Source organism: Neophocaena asiaeorientalis, unplaced genomic scaffold, assembly GCF_003031525.2.
Source record: "Neophocaena asiaeorientalis asiaeorientalis breed wild unplaced genomic scaffold, Neophocaena_asiaeorientalis_V1.1 scaffold72, whole genome shotgun sequence".
NCBI lineage: Eukaryota > Metazoa > Chordata > Mammalia > Artiodactyla > Phocoenidae > Neophocaena > Neophocaena asiaeorientalis.
The window spans coordinates 13,085,851-13,106,653 of record NW_020185336.1 but is presented as its reverse complement, the minus strand read 5'-3'; the positions used below and the strand labels follow the sequence as shown (position 1 = coordinate 13,106,653).

Here is a 20,803-nt window from a genome sequence, read left to right as displayed (position 1 = left end):
ACTCCTAGTTCATATAAATATTATAATTATTTAATGTTCAGGTAATTTTATAAACAAATTACCAAATTACAAGACAATACTGATAGACCATACATTTTCCAAACTATAAGAACATATCCTACTTTATACAGTTTAACATCCAGGGGAAATTTTTCCTACATTAGCGAAAATTAATTTTATTATAAATTTTCAGGAATTCTTTCTAATGTACCAAGATACAATATGAAAAAGCAGAAGTTATTTTTATTTTTTATATAAACCTATGAACCTAATGTAGAAATCTGATGTTAGACAATTCCTTTGGCAGAAAACATTTAATTATAAACAGGTCTTAAATACAATCCATAAGATCATGAAAAAGAAAGAAAAATAACAACCCTGTGTTTCTTATTAACACCAAAAATATCATCTCAGTACACAGATTCAATAACGTTTTTATACTATCAACAACCTGCAACACAAAATTCATTACAGTATGGCAAAAATAATTTTTAATTTAAAAGGGAGAAGAAACTTCTGGATGTATAAAATTTCACTGCTAAATGCCAATATACACTATATACATGTTGCATGTTACATCATTACAAAACTACATTAGGTGAACTTAAATGGCAGATCCCGATTTAGTGGGTGTGCAGTATTTATTCTACTTCAAAGACTTATACAGAATTAAGATTTTAGAATTCAGATCACAATTATACATGAATTATTTACACAAACATTAAAATAACTTTATTAAATATTGTTTTGGGGAAAAAATAAGATTTTCCATATATATGCAAACATTAATTATTATTAAGAGCAGCTTTGTAAATGTTTTTTATGTTTTGTTTTCTTTAAAGAATAGAAGATTCATTTCCAAAAAAGTAAGGTGCCATTTTAGAATTTTTTGTAAGTATATAATTGAATTCACATAGAAGGAAAATACTGGATAAAAAACAAAACAGAGACATGAAAGGTTAAGTTTCTTTCCAGTTACTTGTACCTGAAATAAGACAATGACAGAAATTGGGCTTTCAAATACTGCTTGTTTTTCCCTTTACATGTAGACCAAGTAGTATACCTAAGACTATTTTGTTCTAATATACAGTTTCTTTGAAAAAAGAACATACTTATAATCAAATTTCTGTAACTACATAAATGACAAAAATTTCCAGAGTACTGTCTTCAAACAGATTCTTGGTAGAAAGATTAAGGGCTTTCTTTAAAAAACAATATAGAAATCTTGCTTCCATGCAAGTTAACTTCTTTTTTTTTTTTGGCGGCTTGCGGGATCTTAGTTCCCCGAACCAGGGATCGAACCCGGGCCCCAGCAGTGAAAGCGCCGAGTCCTAACCACTGGACCACCAGAGAATTCCCACAAGTTAACTTTTTAAAAACAAAACTTATGTCCATTGTTTTTCCCCAGTCTAAATACCATATATCTGTAAGCATATGTATTTGCATGTTGTGTTATCTAAAAAGTTGGCAGATGATGCAGTAGTGTGCAAATTTTTAGGAAAGAAAACAATCCTTATTGGTTTACTACTGAACTCCTAAAGTACATGGAATCTGTTAGCACTATAAACTCACTTTAAAACATAGGCTTCAGGAAAACTGTCTTGATGGCTTCCCTATAAAGCCATTGCCTGTTATTATTCCACAGGCTCAGGATTACTTTTGAAAGGAATGGGCAAAATTTTCAACAGTCTGGCATACCAGTGGTATTCAAATCATCTCTTTAAAAGAACAACATCAATAAAAACACACATCATCCACACTTGGTATATATATCACATCAAATTATTAGGAACGTCTCATAGCTTAAATTCACATATACTCTGTAAAAAGGGAATGCAGCATCTCTGCACACCACACTACAGGAAAACAAAACAAACAAAAAAACTGACCATACCTTCATTAGAGAATGGCCAAAATCACTTGAAAAGGTCATTAGTGGCAATTCTAAATGCCAAGGAACCTTGTAGGAAAAGAAATCGTTTTTTTCCAGGGAATGGAAATGTTTTGTGGAGCATTCCTCAGCCCACTTGTTGGCATGACTGGGGGACTGGCTAAATGCTTTATCACACAACTGCATTTACATGGTCTTCACTGATAATAACAGAAAACATTTTTGTTCCTCCCAAAGTGCTCTTGCTTCCGTAGACAATTATATGCTAATTACTACTCAACACACCACTGAGAGCAAAACTGACAGTACTGCAAACACAACTACAATGTAAGAAGCCAAAGGAAATATGTAGGGAAGCTAGCGTACACAAAAACATGTTTGCCTTTTAAAATAATGATGGGTGGGAAACTCTGAAAAAAAAATATGCAGACAAAAAATACTTAAACGTTTCAGTGCTCTCCCAATTACCATATTTTAGGGGTAAATGGTGGTTTCTTTATACGCTCCTATGTCATGTTGTTTAGTGTCATAAGGATACTTACTGGTTGTCCAGATTTGTGTAGAGAGATTTGAAAGTAAGAAAAAACTAACTGGAAGGAAACTGAAGCTGCCTCTCATCAAAAATTTGACCTCAAACAAGTTGGGACTGAAAAAACCTTTTATGGCCTGTTAGAGTAAAATACGTTTCTGAGCTTTATTCATGGGCCTTTTGAGCTGAGAAAAATTTTTTTTCTTCTTTTAATATTTTCAGATTACAATCACAATGGTCAAGTAGTACACTTAGGAAGGCTTTCAAGAAAATGCTTGGTTTGTTTTTAAAGGAGAGGCTGCTGCTGAGGGTAATCTGTTTGCTGCTGTGCAACTGAATGAGCTGGAGCTGCCACTGCAAACCCTGCCGACCGCGGCAAACTGGAAGTAGTGCTCTGGTGAGATGACAGATCCACAGACATCCCCATTTGCTGCGTGTAAGCAGCTGCACCAGCAGCTGATTGAAGGTGAGAGTTCTGATTCATGTAAGTAGGATTGGAAACAGAGTCTTGTCCAGCACTACAAACAAAATTTTAAAAAGAAAACCATATTTACTTTACATTATCTAAGTTACGGTCAGAGATCAATCATCATGAGAAAATAAAAATGTCTTTTCCGTCTCTTTAAGTTTATATACCTCTACTATTCCGATTATGATTTAACTACTCCAGCTATCCAATACTGTTAATGTAATTTTTATATTTGGGAAGAAGAAAGTACTCAAAAAGAAATAAAATATAGGATTATACGGCCTATCTAATTCTGTTTTCTCCAAAATCTCTCACGGAAGACATTTAGAAATCTTTTGAGGAGATGCAGATTATTTCTGATGCTGGTGTACTTGGCCAGCTGCAATGAGAACAAAACCCCGGCTCAAGTACACCCTCGGCCCATTTTCTCCCTTCCCTCTTCTCTCGATCAGCACAGAGGAGACCACTATTCCTCACCCACTCTTTATACTTTCCTTTGGTAGGGCACTTTCAAAGCTGCCCAGGGTAGCTTAACCTGAATCCCTACATAAAAATAATAAAGGCAGGGAGAACATGTAATCCACAAAGTGTCCTGAATCTACCCTCAAAATAGTCCTGACCTATTTGTATATTGACACTATACAAAAACAAAACAAAACCCCCAAAACCCCATTAAGTTGAAAAGTCACACCAAATCACAGGACTTTCATTTGTTCCTGTAATTACTATAGCATATCTTTCAAAAGATATATAATTTTTAAATGCACCAAATACACTGCTTCAATATAGGAGGATTAATGTCTATACTCGTCCAAAAACGAGTATTGTCTATACTCATTTTTCTCTCTGTAATTCCTAGTGTCACCCAGGATAACAAAATTTTTACATTTTAACTTAATCAAACACCAATATCAACAGATTTATTTAATTTCCAGATAATGTCTAAAATTTATACACATGGAATTTAAGAGTGGGAAGAGACCTTACAAATCATTACACATGACTGTACTGAATAAACATTTTGTGTGGTTAAGCAAAGTTAACAGAAGGCAAGATTTAAACATGTTTTTCAGAATAGAAGGTAGTATGAAAACTTAGACTACAAATTCCACAGCTCAAACACACTTCTGTTTAAGAGTCAAAGTAACAAAAGTTTTCTGATTTTTAGGAGTACATGCTCCTAAAATATGTCTGGGACTACTTTACTAGGCTGATTAGAGCACCGTGCTAAGTATACCCTTACAGGACCCAAGTACAGGCTTGGGTCCTGTAAGGGACAGTTAGCTTTATTTTGTCCCGGGGACCCAGACCATAAGCCAGGTCTAGGCACCATCTCAGTATGGTTAACAAAGCTAAGACAGCACCATTCCGATTTCATGGGATCTTGAATGGGAAGTTCTACAACTTCATCTCAATAGCAAAAGAGGGCACTATTATTATAAAGAGAAGGGTCTAATTATTCTCATTCTGAAAATCTGTGAAAATTTAATGCATATAATTACAAAATTAACACAGCTCCCAAACACTTACCTTAAATATGGAGTTGGAGCAGGCTGTGTTGTCACTGAGGAATTCACATTTGGAGGCAGCGATCTCACTGGACCGATTTGATCTGGTCCTAGGCTGTAGCTTTGGGCAACAGTGACTTGGTGAATACTTTGACCCATATAGTTTGCACCATGTGGTTGAACTGGATATGTCTATTAACCAAAGAGAAAAAGTTGACTCACTGATCTCCCAAACAACTACCTAGCGATACATTTAAAAGTTTAAAAGACTTAAATGAAATAAAATGTTATACTTCTTTGGGGAGCAATCTGATTCTACCAATCTATCCACCTTAGTATAAAATGTGGAGCGCTTCCAAATCACAGTGCCAAATCTATGGAAATTTATGATTTACTTGTTCTTTTATTTTGCAGGGGGTTGAAAGGAAGGGAGGTGGTGTACTTTTAAGGAGCACGTTGGAATCCACCCAGGTTGCCTATTACTAAGTAACGTGTCTTGCTGAAGAGCCACAGAAAACTATATACTCCCTTGAAGGGCAGCACAGTATCACTTCAAGTTACCATCAGAGAGATGACCTTCTTCACCCCCATCTCAGGTGACTTATTCAACTTCTTAAGAATGAAACTTAAAAGAGCAAGTTGAAGAATAAATGGTATCAAGGCAGAGTGCAGGCCCTCTCTGCCAATGCCTCCTTCATCCTGCCTGCAGGACAGATAGGACAAAAGGAAAGAAGAACTATGGGTAAAGGAGATGTACTCTTAAGAAATAGCAAAGGTCTAAGTCTCTGTGAATATTTATATGTGCCCTACTTAATTTCCAGGGTAACATACAGGATCTACCATCTGCTTACCAAATACAGCATCAAAACGATGCACGTTTAATAAATATCAATCGCTCCAGTTTTAAACTGAGCTCATTTTAAAAATTAATTTTTATTGGAGTATAGTTGCTTTACAATGTTGTGTTAGTTTCTGCTGTACAGCAAAGTGAATCAGTTATACATATACATATATCCACCTGTTTTTAGATTCTATTCCCATATAGGTCATTACAGAGTTTTTTTTTCTTTTTTTTTTTTTTTCATTACAGAGTTTTAAGTAGAGTTCCCTGTGCTATACAGTAGGTTCTTATTAGTTATCTATTTTATATATAGTAGTGTGTATTTGTCAATCCCTATCTCCCAGTTTATCCCTCCCCCCCCACCCCTTCCCCCTTGGTAACCATAAGTTTTAAACTAAGCTATTTTTAAAGCAAAGACCAATGACATGAAAATTTAGAGTGCTAGAAATGCCAAATCAACTATGACATTAATAAGTACAATCATATTACCTCCTTAGCAGACACATAACAGCCCACTGACCACAGGCTGAGATGGTGGAAGCGGACCTCTTCTGCAGGTTAGGATTCCTGAGTGGCCTTCACAGATGCAATTAATGGTGTGTTACGCTAACTTTTTTTAGTACGAACTTTTTTTTTCAAATTAGAATAGGAACTTTGAATATTTCAAATGCTGTTACGCACGAATAGTACAGATAGCATCATGTGAAGAATCAAACTAGACAGAAAGCTAGCTTTTTAAAGAAATGAGTTATGCTTAGCGAAACACAGACTGTAAATAGTATGCAACTAAACAGAAAAACCTGACATAGGAATAATAAATAACCCTTTCCAGACACACAAAGAAATACAACACACAGTCCCATAACGCAATGGCGCAAACATTTCTTTTTGTTCCATGTTCATAGCAGCAGCAGATAACTCTTTTTTTTTTTTAGCAGATAACTCTTTGAAAACAGAAGCAATATTGAATAAACTCCAGCTGTCTTTTGCACCCAGAAATTCTTTCTATCCTCATATGTAATGACTCTTTCATCATTTTCAAAAGTTCAGGGCATGGCATATTTGATAAATGCATCTTGTCTGATGTGAGTTACCATGGTAACTATTCGTTTTTTTTTACTTAACAATTATGTTGTGTCAAGTCATCTAGATTATGCATCCATATTCTATCTTTTCTCCTTGGTGTCTCCTTCACACACTCGTTTACATACCAGTTTTTGTAAATTAATATGAAATTTGTTCATCCAAACTCATTCTGAATTCAACCACTAACTGGCTGAAATTTCAAAAAGGTTTCAGAATAATGGATATTGGTAAATATAAATATTCAGTTCAGCTGGGAAACACAGAAAAGGTGTAAAGTTCTGGAAAAGATGGTGTTCATGAATGGCTCATGGAACCTGCATCTATATGCCTGCATCATATATGTTATGCATGCACAATTTAAGTTGTGCATCTAAGAAAATATAAAGCATGATCTGAGAACAAAATGAGTTCTTTAATGAAGCCTTTTAATAATCATGTAAGTCAAAGAAATCTTAACAGAAATTTAAAAGAAATGTTAAATTTTGCTTGCTGAGCAACAGGAACAGCATCAGTACCTCATCTGTAGAACTTGTGACATGCCAGGCACTGTCCTAAATCAAAGGATTTATACTTTATACTTACAAAAAGGATTTACAGTTACATAAAGGATTTATGCTTTATATTTACAAAAGCTTATGAAGAACAGAACTCCCCTCATATATTTAATGGTCTCTTCATTATGTTATAAATGAACTAAAATGTATTTGTGAAGTATCAGTGTCTTTGTAATTGTCCTGGTGAACACTAATTGTTTAGCCAACATTTTTTGACAAAGATGAATTTCATAATATTATTCATAGACCATAGAAATTTTAATACTATGCTTTAAAGCTTTCTTTTTTTAAATTTAAAACTTTTCTTAAATTTTGAAAAATGTTCTCAAAAATGCTCACCTGCATTGGAACTCCAGCTGATGAAGGTGGGTAATGTGCTGGATGATGGATCTTTGAATAGACTGAATATACTGGTGCTTCATTCATCAACTTGTTATATAGTTCCAGAGCTTCTAAGACTTTTACATTCAACTCAGACAATTCTGAATGCTTCCTAACATAGAAGGGAAGCACTTTAATACTCTTCAAAGTTTTTAAGCATTTTAAGCATATTTAAAATTTTTAGCAACATAAATTATTTTTTAAAATTTACCACATTTTCTACTCATATTTTAAAAGGTTCTTTATATATATGAAAGTATATTCAAAAAGGGAAAATGGGAGGAGGAATTATTTAATTCATGTAATGTCTAGGCTGATATGACTTCATAATATTAGGGGAACTCCTTTCCACACCTCATAAAATGCAATCAATTCATAATTTTGGTGCCAGGAGAATGTTGTTTCTTATGTTACAGGTCTCTGTTGGAAATTCAATTACAAAGAAGAGTAATTTCTAAATTTAGGAAGAGTCCAAGCCTTAATTAAAAAAATCTTAGTAGAAGAAAGTCCTCAGGCAAGGCCCAGAGCCTGCTATGAAATACAATATGACTGAGATAAAAGTACATTCACAAACAAAATCACACACATTTTCATTTGCTCATACTCATGAAAGGATTAACTAAAAAAAAAAAAAAAAGAATAAGTATCCTTGAAAATGCAAATGAAAACAATATAATGAACTAGTCTCTACTGCTTGTTTGCTGGTTTCTTCCGAAAAAGTGAGTGAAACCAGGTCCAAATAAGAACATTTTCAAATTTGCATCTTCAAATCTGCCCAAGGAACTCCAATGCAAATCCTTTTGACTTGGTACAGTTTTGCCTGTTACCCTGGGAGTAATAAAGAACTCCCTTTGCAACTGACAAGTTCATAAAAGTTGAACGGCCACTTTATCTGGCCTAAAGCACCCACAAGTCTGTTTATTAAATGTAGCTTTTTAAATATGTACACAGAGAGACTCGAGAGACAAGAGGCAAACACAGGCAGCCATACACAGGGCTCCCAAATACATGACCTGGATTGAGTCCTGTCAGGACTTGTCACCTTTCCTCTATCAGAGACTGTTATGTCTCAAACAAACAAAAAGTGCTGTTTCCTCTCTTGCATGTGTGACTGTATAAAGGAGGTCAAACTCTATTTTCAGAAATACCAGTTATAAATCATACAGGAAGCTTCAGAAATTAGTGTCCATGCTGACAAATTTGTGACTAAGAAGTAACCATAGGCAGTTGGTCCACATAACCCAGTATACTGATGAATACCAGAAGAACATAGAAGGGCAGGATGACTGAGCACATTTGAGATCACCTTCCAGGATTTGAGACATAATACCAAAGAAACAAATTTTTACTAAACTGTGCCCAGCACTATCCTGGGACAGAGAAATTAGGCAGAAGGTGTGGTCCTCTCCTTCAGAAAGACTGCAACTTACTAGGGAGACAAGGCTAAGTACCTGAAAAATAGCAAATGATGTAGGACAGCATACATTTGAATGCAAAATTAAATGAAATAGGTAGGGAACAGAAGAGTTTAGAGGATGGGATTAATTTGACTGAAAAGGCTTTAGGGAGAAGCTGGGACTTAAGCTGGCACCTGAGGAAGGATGGAGAGGCCAAGCAAAAAAAGGAAGACTAAGTCAGGTCAGTGGGACAGTGTGAATTAAGGCAAGTGAAAGGAACGAGAAGGGTACACAAGGGAAGAATGAAGAGGGTAATTTGATTAAGGTGGTAGAAAACGGTTTTCGGAAGGTAGAAGGAAAGAACGTTAGAACAGCCTGGAACATAGTTAAAAGTTCAAGCTATGGATCTCTCTTCAATAACTCTATGTACACTTTTTTGGGGTTAATTTATATTGTTTACACAATATAATTTCCTAGTGTGATAAATGCTACCAAATTTCATTCTGTACAATGACAGAAATGAAATGTAAAATTTTAAATTCTGACAGTAAAGTTGTTTTTCTTTTAAGGAAAAACAAACTGACAATGATCCATTCAAGGGAAGAAGCAATATTTTATTCATCTCTGAATGTTTGACAAAGGTAAATAGTCAATAAAAATTTGTTGCAGAACAGCAAGCATTTTCCAGAACAGGAGATGCATCTGCAGTTAGTGGGCATGGAATGGAAAATGCCAGCTGGCCCATTCAGGAACTGAAACTGAAGAGAGAACTGGTTAACAGGTGAGCTTTCACTCAAAAAATTAACTCGTATCAGAAAATATCACTCTAAAAAAAAAAAAAAGAAAATATCACTCTAATTTTTAATTGGTCTAGACCTTTTTCTCTGAAGATATTCTTTTTTATCAACAAAAATAAAATTATACTGTCATATCTTTGGGGTTTTTTTTCATTATATAGCATGACATCTTTCCATGTCAATAGATATTTATCAGTGGTAATGCTTTTTATTGTAGAATGTATGGATGTAGAATACTTTTTAAACCAATTTCACATTGAAAGACATTTTAGAGCTTCCCTGGTGGCGCAGTGGTTAAGAATCCACCTCCAATGCAGGGGATACAGGTTCGAGCCCTGGTCCCGGAAGATCCCACATGCCGCGGAGCAACTAAGCCCCTGTGCCACAACTACTGAGTCTGCGCTCTAGAGTCCGTGAGCCACAACTACCGAAGCCCGCGCGCCTAGAGCCCGTGCTCTGCAACAAGAGAAGCCACCACAATGAGAAGCCTGAGCACTGCAACAAAGAGTAGCCCCCGCTCACTGCTACTAGAGAAAGTCCGCACACAGCAACAAAGACCCAATGCAGCCAAAAATAAATAAATAAAAATTAAGGGGAAAAAAAGAGATTTTTAGTTACTTTCAAGTTTGTTATAAATAACACTGTGAAGAACACTCTAAGAGGTAAATCTTTGCATATATCCCTATGTATTTAGTATTGCTGGGTTAAAAGATATAGACTATGTTTAGGCTCCAGAAAGGTTTATAATAATTGCACCCCTAACCACACCTAAGATAATACTATCTTTCTTTTTAATCTTTCCCATTTGATTATTCACTGACCATTAACATGCCTTCAATGAAACCAAAGTAACAGATGTATAGGTAGATATTCAATGCTTTCTCCAAAATAAGACCAATAAAATGTGATGAAACTGCTACCATCATTTCATTTACTGCGACAGGGATTTATTTTTCATTTCTGTAGAAAATACAACAAATTTACCAAAAAAAAGTCTCAGGGAACAAAGATTATAATCTTCAGTGACTAGAAAAAATCTTGCTGCTACTACCCTTCTCTGGTAAAGGCAGATAAGAAGTAAAGTAGTTCCTGTTCTTGTGCTGTTTTGTACACAAGTTCAGTAAACAGAAAGGGAGGATGGTGGAACACTAAAGCCTTCTTCCTTGTCTGCTGTTCACTATGGCGGCCCCCTCTGACTTCAGACAGAAAGCTCTGAGGAATAAGAGAAGGAGCAAAACTAAGTTAAAAGTTCAAAACCCTGACAGTCTGTCTTTCAGTGCTACTATTTCTAAGGAAGTGTAAGACTAGATGGGATAATGAAATTAAAAGGACAACAGAGATACAGAAATACAGGGAACAAAAAATGAGAACAGAAGGTATATACACTGGATTTAGAGTCACAAACACATAGGAAATTTCATTTGAAAGTTTTACAAATACTACTTCTCATTATATAACAAAACAATGCTTGCCTAAGATCCCTATTCCCATTTTTGTGCTTTATTCTTCACAACTCATTCTCTCTCAACTCCAGCCCAAGTAGGAAAAGGAAGACTGGCACTGTAAGAGCTGGAGTCTATCATTCTGCATGTAATATATTGCCATGAAAAAAACTGCACCAAAATCAAAAGTACCATTCTGCTATTAGTTTGTAAGAGTTTTGGAAACTGAGAAACAATTTCAAAAGATTGGAACAGTTCCACAAAAACTCCCTAGCTTAAAGTTCTGCCAAAAACAAGTAAACTTAGGAAAACTATATTTGTTATTTCCTGCATGAAGAATCTCACCTATCAATCTCTTCAAGTTTTTCATCTATCATTGGACCCATCCGTTGGCAGATATCTGTAAATACAAAAATATTTTAAAATCTTGAAACTAAAAACCAGTTTAAGTCAATTTCAACAATTTTGAACAACAGAGCACCATATGCAACACCATGCAAAATACAAAGAGAATTAAGTTTATGCTAGAGAAGGGACTATAAAAGACCAAATTTAATACTATTCAGCACCAACATTAATATCATGTGACCAAGGCAAAGTCAAAATCAGAACAGAAATCCCACCATGTTCTCTGGAAGTACTAAGTTTGCAGACTGAAATTTGGAGTTACCTCAAAAATCTTAAAAATACCTAGAAAACAATTATTAGCTAAAATAAAAGGAATTTGAGTCACAGTGTATAAAATATGTAATTAAGTACAGATTAGATATGAACATTTTTCATTTATTTAAGCCATTTCAAAATAAAACATTTTATATATCTCCAAATGCAAACACTGATACAATAGCACAGTATTATATATTCATAACCAGGCTTTCTTCCATAAAAAAATTTAATAACATTTATCCATTTATCACAGAGATTTTTCTCCCAATGGATTAAAAAAGGCATAAAGACATTTGTTTTAATTGTTTCAGATTTCTTAGAGACTAAAAAGACACATCAGCATGCATCAAATAACTGCATTACAAAGTTAACACAGATCATGTATAATTTTGACATTTAAAATTATGACACAAGAGAATTAAAAGGAATAAGAATTTTGAACATTTTGACTCAATTAATATGCTGTTATTTCTAATTCTGTTCTTTTTTGGACTGCAAATTTCACTAGTGATATTAGAGAAAAGCAAAGACTTCTTCACTGGACAGGATAGGCAGTTTTATAGCAACATCTTCTAAGTAATATGTTTACTCATTTACTACACCAGTCTATTTCCCACCAGAGATTTCTAAACTCTGGAAGCAACCCAAGGCAGAAGAAATTTAAGACATTATAAATAGCTAAAACATTAAATGACATTAATCCCTAATATTCACCTTCTAAATCCAAGAGGTCTTGGGAGTCTGGTTTTGAATCTGTTGGATCTATACTCTGCAGTACTTGCAGGGCTCTATCCATCTTAACCTAAAAAAGTAACAGGACACTTTACAAAGAGTTTTAATTTCAATGATAATAAAAATTACTCTTTCCAAGTGTTCTCAAGGATAATACATTTTAAGTCTCAACAGTTTAACCATTAAACAAAAGAAGGATCCTACCTCATCTATATAAACAGGCTCAGGCTCTGATTTCTTAATTTCCTCCTCTTCATCATCAATTACATTCAATTTGTCCACAGCTGCTATGGAAACAAAGTAAACTTTAAGTTCCTTAGTATTTACTTTGGTATTTTAGTCATTAATTTATAAGTAGCCTGTGATTATCCATAAGAAAATGGAAACCCTTTAAATAATCATCACATTTCATAATCAATATAAATTATTACGTATGTTCACTCATTCATGCCACAACCATTTATTTAGCCCTTACTACGTGCCAGGCATTGTTCTAGGCATTGGAAATACACCAATGAATAAAGCAGATAAGAATCCCTGCCCTGATGGAACTTACATTATAGAGGAACAAGTAAGCAATTCATGGGAACTGTCATTACAGACACTTTCCTGAGAACTGAGTGTTATCACTAGGGTGAATATATATATATGAGAGAGTAGACAGAGAGTATTATCTAATTAGCTAATTTCAGAGTTAAATCTATGAACTCCTTCTACACTCTTTCCTTGCTATAAAAAATTATTTTCTATATGTACAAAAAAATAGACTTGATTTCAACCTAACTTTGATAACGGTTAAAGCAACACAAAACAAAAACTTTTCCTAGGAAAAAGAAGGCTGAAAAATAACTTACAAACATACATATACAAAAAACTATTTAAATGCTCACTGGAGTACTGCTATAATGTACTATATTTTAATAAAGTAAATCTTAGTAAAAAAATTATAATCAAAATTTATATAACCAAAGAACTTATAAGTCCCAACAGTTATTTCAAATATTTGGCTAACTTTCAAATATGCCCTAAGGAGCAGAGCTCAGCATAACATGAGGACTTACTGAAAACCCCAAATATTTTTTCCTTTTAAAACTGCAGCTCAATCTCTCTAGCCTATGCCAAGGGGAAATCACCATAGTATAGGATTCCCTGAGCGTGGTCTATCAAGTTATTAAAACTAGTGTCTCCAATTTTCATACCTACTTAGAGAGTCAGACTAGAGGAATAAAAAGTATAAATAGTGGCAGAGTACTCAGTATTCATCTCTCTACACTTCATTTTAATTGAATGCATCACCCTACCCATACAAAGATGATGTTACACACAGTGCAGAGAGCTTTCAATTTAGGTTCTTTCTCTAGAACTATAAGCATTAGAAGCAGTATGTCCAGCAGTGAGTCAGTTAGTACAAGTACATTCTAATTGCAGACTGGCTGACTTTAGTATCCTGGCTGTCACCTACTAGCCACATAACCTCAGCATCAGTTTCCTTATCTGTAAAATGAGGTAACAAAAGTACCTACCTCACAGACTTATGAACATTAAACGAAATAGTGCAAGCAAAAGATTTGGCTTAACACCTGACAAATGAGTGCTTAAACACCACTGAGCAATTCTATTTTTGATCCTCACCATCATTAGTGTTATCATCAGCTATTCTTTACACCCAGCTCCCCCCAACTCCCTGCCTGCCTAACAAATGGAAGCTTTCTCTGTATGGTTGGCAGCAGCTGAGGGGAACGGTCTATGGCTGCAAAACTGAGTGAAGTTCAGAAGATCTGAACTAGGGACCTACTGCCTTGATTACATGACTTTGTTATTGTTCTGAGTTCGCTAGGATCAAATCAAGGTGAGGAAAAGTCTAAAACTTAGGCGTACTCCTAACCCCTGTAATCACACTCAGCACTTGTCAACCAGTTCTCCCAACCACCACCCCACCCCCGGCCCGCTTTGATACTGTGCTTCAGTGATGAATAAAACAAATATTTGTTTGTACTGAACAAACACATACTGCCTCTTAAAACTATAATTACATTGATTTAAATATTTACATGGTCAAGCACAGCTTATTTTATGCCTTAATTGTACCTCTGTACATTAGCTCTCAAAGGATTTAAAATATAATGATAAGGAAATAACCCTTGGAATTGACCTGGGATAAGTTAATGCCTTAATTTGGTAAGCAGTATGTTAAACTGTATTGCTTATAAATAAATGACTTAAAACAAGAGTTAAATGTCAATCTACTTTATATTTCAAACTGAACCACAAAATTCAAGTTTAAAAAAACTTCAATAGATTTAACCTTCCCTCAGACTTAACTTACCTGCCTCAGGTTCTATGTTTAAATTAGTGGTTACAAAATTAGATGGGAAGAGTCCTATTCCTCTGTGATTTTCTCCTTTCCACCAATTGGCATCACTGAAAATACAGTACAAAAATGTCACTTGTTACTCTACATTTCAGTACACTAATGTCAAAAGTAATTAAGATAAAAATTAAATTTAGCCTACTTTGAAAATACCAGCTCAAATCCCACTATATTTAAATGTAGTTCTTCTTAAACTTAATAGGAACTATAAAAAAGCACAAATAAAACAAAACATCCATACTCCCATACTTAAATTTAGAACCAATCAGCAACTGGTCATATTTGATTCTGGGCCTTAAAAAAAATCAAAACATTATAAATAACACTGAAGTTTCCTTTATCAACAACCCCAAGTCCCAAACTCACATCCATCTTTCATACCACCACTATCAAGTTGGTATGTCACCTTCCTTCAAGTGTATTTTTTATTCTTTTACTATATCTATATAGTAAACTCTATAGATATAAATATCTATATAGTAAACTCTATAGATATAAATATCTATATATCTATAGATATCTATATACCTATAGATATCTATAGTCAGCTCTATAGATATAAATACTAGTCATTATAGATCTTTTAAATTTTTTTTTTTTTTTTTGCGGTACGCGGGCCTCTCACTTTCCCCTGCATTGGCAGGCGGACTCCCAACCACTGCGCCACCAGGGAAGCCCAGATCTTTTAAATTTTATGTCAATACTTTCAGCTCTTGCTTATTCCTTTTAAAGATCCATCACACAAACATGGCATATTTGATTTATCCATCCCCATACAGGCGGACATTTAGGTTATTTCCAGTCTTTCACCCTTATGAGGATTGGGGCAATAATCATTCTAGATTTTAGGGCGTACATGCAACAATTCTCTAGCTTATTCACAGACATGCACTTGCAGGGCCACAGAACACGTTACTAGTATTGCCAAATGTTCCCTAAAGTGGTTGTGGCAATTCACCATCCTCCTTTCCCTCAGCAATGTGTGAGAATGTCATTTCTGCTCACACGTGTTAACTGTCCAATCAACACATGATGTCACACAGGAGAAATCATCTCTCACTGCTGTGCTCATCTGCACTTCTGAGCATCCAAAATGCCTCTTCTGTAAACTGCTCGTTCATACCTTCTGTGCACTTTTCGTTTTCCACTGGGTCATTTGTCTCTTTTCATGGATATGTAGGAGTTCTGTACATATTCTGATTAGCATTTGTTTGTCTGCATTATGCAAATATCTTCTCTCAAACTGTCACTGTCTTTTAACATATGCTTACAGTTTTCTTTTATTGCATGTTGTTTTCTGTTTCTATAATCAAATTTAGCAACCTTTTATGGTTTACACTTTTTAATTTTTTTTTATTTTTTAAAATATTTATCTGGTTGTGCTGGGTCTTAGTTGCAGCAGGCGGGCTCCTTAGTTGCAGCACGTGGGCTCCTTTAGTTGCGACACATGGGCTCCTCAGTTGCGGCAGGTGGGCTCCTTAGTTGTGGCATGTGAACTCTTATTTGCGGCATGCATGTGGTATCTAGTTCCCTGACCAAGGATCAAATCCCTGCATTGGGACCATGAAGTCTTATCCACTGCACCACCAGGGAAGTCTCTATACTTTTTTAAAAAAGAAATCTTTCTCTATCCTTGAACCCCTATTCTCCTATATATTTGTTTAATAGTTTCAGGTTTTCCTTTATATCCCTCTCCCACGTTTAGTTCTTTAATTTATTTGGAATGAAATTTTATGTACTGTGTGAAGCTGAATCAAATTTTATTTATACTGCATAAAAAACCATTCATCCCAGCAAAATTTACTTAATAGTACACCAATTTTTCTACTGATTTATGATAGCCTATCTTTCAAACAGCAAGCTGCTATCTTTCATGAGCCTATTTTTGGATTCCATCCTGTTGCAACAGTCTATGTATTCATTTACTACAGCTTGTTAATATGCCTTGATACTTGGCAGGGAAAGTACCTTCTCTATGTTACTGTATACCTTCACAATTCCATATTAATGTTAAAATTAAAATGTTTTCAAGTTCTCTAAAAAAAAGTCTTATTGGGCTTTTAATTGGAAAGGCACTGTTTATGCATTAACATTGGAAAAATTAAATCTTTACAATATTAAGGTTTCTTCACCGTAAACATGGTATCTCTCCATTTATATTTACATAAATATATTACATATATTTATATTCCTTTGTATCTTTCAAAGAATTTTATAATTTTTTCCATAAAGTCCTTATGTACCTTTGTTAGGTTTATTTATTCCTCAATCATTTATAATTTTTGTGACTATAGAGAATGACATTTTTTTCTACATTTTCTAAATAGTTGTGATTAAAGCATACCACTGATTTTTGTATACTGAGCTTATATCCAACAACCTGATGAACTCTTATCAGTTTTTTTTTTGTTTGTTTGTTTGTTTTCTTATCAGTTTTAACAGTCTGATCATTGATTCTCTTGGACCTTGTAAATGGACAGCCACAGAATCTGGAAATGATAATTTTGTCTATTCCTTTCCAAACACCTGAAATAGACCCTCTGGATAAGCCTTCTTTCCTAGATGCTTGTACCAGGTGTGATTCTGCTTTCTTCTGGACCCCAACGTTACCTCTTACGGCATTCACAATCTGCATCCCACCTAATTACCTCTAACTTTAACTCCCTTACTTTATTCTAGGTTTCATGAAGAAAGAACTGTGCCCTCGGTCACTTTTTTATTATAAACACAGCTTATTTACATAACATTTTCTCAATAAATATTTACTGTAGCAAAGTAAAACGATTTTGTGTATCTACCCATTTAAAAATACACTAATGTATCCTTACTAAGTTATTTATAATGGATACCAAATACATTTGCAATCTCTCTTCATAGCAACAAGCTATTAGGTCTCACTCTTGCTAAATTTCATCAATTTCTTTTAAAAGCAAAGTAAAATAGACTTAGGCCCAATACAGACAGATCTATTCTTTATTACAACTTTAAGTGATAGAGAAATTGTGAGGGAAAGGCAGTAGCAGATTAAGAATTAAGATTAAGAGGAGCTGAGTATAGTTTTTGGTTGCACTGATCAAAGGTAATATAACTATATCTCTTCCTAAAGTTTTTTTTTGCCAGTAATTTTAGTATATACAACTCCTAACGTAAATGCATTCAGATGAGTGAATATTTCTGTTTCCCAATTGTGATAATAAACAATATTATTTAATACATTTTTAATCCAAGATCTAAAGAATACTTTATTACCAAATTTAACAAAAGAATAAGAAACTCACACTACCCAGTCTAGTTTGAGAAAAAAATAACTAAGGTAGAAAAGGTTCTAGTATGATTTAAATACACCAAAGTCAAAAGCTGAATATCCAGCATTCTAAATTAAGGGTATTATACTTAATAACTTCAAAATATTCCAGAAATATTTAAAACATACCTGTCATCCAAAACAATAATAATTTCACCATGTTTAAAGGTGAGTTCATTGTCCTCCACAGCTTCAAAATCATATAAAGCTCTCACTTTCCTTGCAACTTTATTATTTGATGGAATTTCTGCAGATGGATATAAAGATTTTGTCTCTGTGTGTTGCTGCTTCTGCTCTTGCAATGATAATTCAATAGCTAGTTTGAAAAATTAAAATACAAAAAACAAGACAGCCAGAATTAATTCTTATTTTTTAAAACTTTAATAAGAAATATTACATAATATACTATTTAATAAGAATAAATCAAGTGAATATCTTATTTGTCCAGTTGAACGCTAAACAATTAGCTTTTGTGGGGGCAGGAAGGGGAGAGGGGACAGGGCAGAGAACCATGACATTTTTTAAAATAAGTTTTTGCTCATTCCTTATTATCACAGTCTGTCATATATAGCAGCTATTATTTTTACAGCAAACAGATTGTGACATTATAATATGGGTAGCTTTCCATATAGGACAAGTCATGAACATATTTCTGTGCTTGACTCATAACTTTGGCATTAAAGAAAAGGTGAAATGTAATCTCGTCAAAGGTAGGACATTAAATACATGTTACTGACAACGCTTATGAGTTCAATTAATCTTATATCTCGTCAATTGTTTCTCTTACTTCTCAGACTCCACTAGTTTTTAGATTAGCAACACTAAATTACACGTGCATGATCCTTTATTTACCTTTAGCTATATCTTCATCTTCTTTGTTTTTGTTCAATGACGTACCGTTCTTGGCAGCAACTGAGACAGTCTGTAATGTATGAGTAAAATGAACACAACTACCTTTTCAAGGAAAACACAAGCTCTATGATTATTCGCTCATGCTAATTAAAAAGTTAATTAAGTTCCACTTAAAAGTGAAGGTCTTTGTGATAATATTAAGTAGTTGTTTTCAAGCACTAAAACAGAACATCAGAATTTTCAAGAAAACATAAAAAAATCACAAAGGGCACGAACCAGTTTACATTTTGCATAAATCTTAGTATCTGACACTGAACCTGGCATACAGAAAGTACTTAAATATGAATCTTTCCTGATTGCACTTCCTGATCTCAGTGGTCCAAGGTCTCTCATTCAGTGAGAGGTGCTATACTGCTAGAGGCACAGGGCTATGCGAGCAGTAGAGGCAAGAAGCCATGATAATGACTGAAGAGAAGAGGAGGGAGGACGCAGACAAAAGGTGCAGCTCTAGGCATACACATTAAGCCCCCTTTTACTACTCATTGTGTTTGAATGGTGGTGGCTCTTCAGGCATAGCAGAGGACTAAAGAAGGTCATGGTTAAACTTAAAGGCATGGAAGACAGAGATAGATGTCCAGGATTCTGAACCATCAACCAGTTCTTTAACACAGATTTTTGAGAATGACCTGCAGAAAGGACAGAGCAGGAAAATGCTAGACTTTTGTTACTTATAAGGTTTTTATCTCAAAATTCTACCTTGAACCCTTAGGCCTGGTCAGCTATAAAGGTTCTTTTTGTGTCTTCAGTCTACAGTCCAAAATTAAAAAAAAATATACAGTACTTCTCTTAGTCTCTTTGCCTAGCCCACATCCTGGAAAAGAAGAGGCACTGAGAGCAAAAGCCAAGACACAGTGTTTTTCTCCCACAGACTAAAAAAAACAACCTACTCTGTGACTCATCATCCCTGCTCCCACCCCTGTCCTACTAAAGCTACCCTCTACATCCCCAAATAAATTTCTCATCTTATAGTTCACCCCATCTTATATGTAAACTACACTATTCACTCCAGGCATATTCATTCTTCAACAAACAGGTCTTGAGCTTTCTCAAGTCCATGAACTGGTTCATGTCATTCCTTCCTTGATGACCTCTTTACTCTTCTCTACATACTGAAATACATTCCAGCCTAAAAATTCTACTCTTCACCTTCTTCACCATCCCAATCTGTAGTTAACCTCTCCCTCCTGGCATCTAGCTTGTGTATCCCTCATCCGTATTTGTCAATTATAACTAGTTATTTTTCACATGTATATAGTTACCCTCCAAATTGACTATATATTTCTTGAACATAAGGGCTCTCTCACACATCTATGCCTTTTGCATGACTCTACATTCAGAGTAGCATTAAACAGATTATTTATGGATGATTCACTTCTCAAAGTTCTCATTTGTAGAAGTAATTCACTTGACAATTACAATGTCTACTCAATATAAGGCACTACGCTAGACAGACTCATGTCGAGTGCAGGTGAGCAATGATGACTAAGATAAACCTTGCCAGCTTTTACTTTTACCCAAGGCATATATCTTCAAAATAGTATAGGGTCAACCATGAGTCTGAATGATCTCTTACCTGAGAACCTGCTGAAGGAAAAGTAATTCCTTCTTCTTTCATAGATTTAATAGTTGCAGATATCAGACTAAACTGAGGGTCCTTCTGAAATTCTTCTGACCACTCCACCATTAAAGATTTCAGTTTTTCACATACTTTAGGATGAGCCTTTTAAAGAAAGGCAAAGAAAAAAATTGTTAAAATAAGTACTTGAATTATTTAACAAAGAGAATTACCACCAAAATTCTCTAATTTTATGAACATCAACAAAAGTCTAGCAATCCTTAGCCTAAATGAGCACTTGATAAATGCTTATTTACATTTTAATATACAGTTGTTTCTTGGAAAATTACTTTTTTTTTTTTTTTTTT

At 34.5% G+C, this 20,803-nt stretch overlaps 1 protein-coding gene across 2 annotated transcripts in view; it reads right to left on the bottom strand.

The window, feature by feature from the left end:
* Positions 1-2,560: 2,560 nt before the first annotated feature.
* Positions 2,561-20,803, bottom strand: part of STAM2 (signal transducing adaptor molecule 2) — a 46,952-nt gene continuing 28,709 nt past the window's right edge. Inside the window, exons 5-14 of one of the 2 annotated variants that reach the window (XM_024735970.1) lie at positions 20,454-20,600; positions 18,821-18,890; positions 18,098-18,284; positions 14,620-14,714; positions 12,498-12,580; positions 12,276-12,363; positions 11,241-11,295; positions 7,218-7,371; positions 4,420-4,589; positions 2,561-2,938 (exon numbers count right to left, since the gene is read on the bottom strand). In XM_024735970.1, coding sequence (XP_024591738.1) covers positions 2,707-2,938; positions 4,420-4,589; positions 7,218-7,371; positions 11,241-11,295; positions 12,276-12,363; positions 12,498-12,580; positions 14,620-14,714; positions 18,098-18,284; positions 18,821-18,890; positions 20,454-20,600 — 1,281 coding nt within the window. In that variant the 3' untranslated portion in view covers positions 2,561-2,706. The remainder of the gene's footprint in view (positions 2,939-4,419; positions 4,590-7,217; positions 7,372-11,240; positions 11,296-12,275; positions 12,364-12,497; positions 12,581-14,619; positions 14,715-18,097; positions 18,285-18,820; positions 18,891-20,453; positions 20,601-20,803) is intronic. The other variant, XM_024735971.1, reaches the window with a different exon arrangement.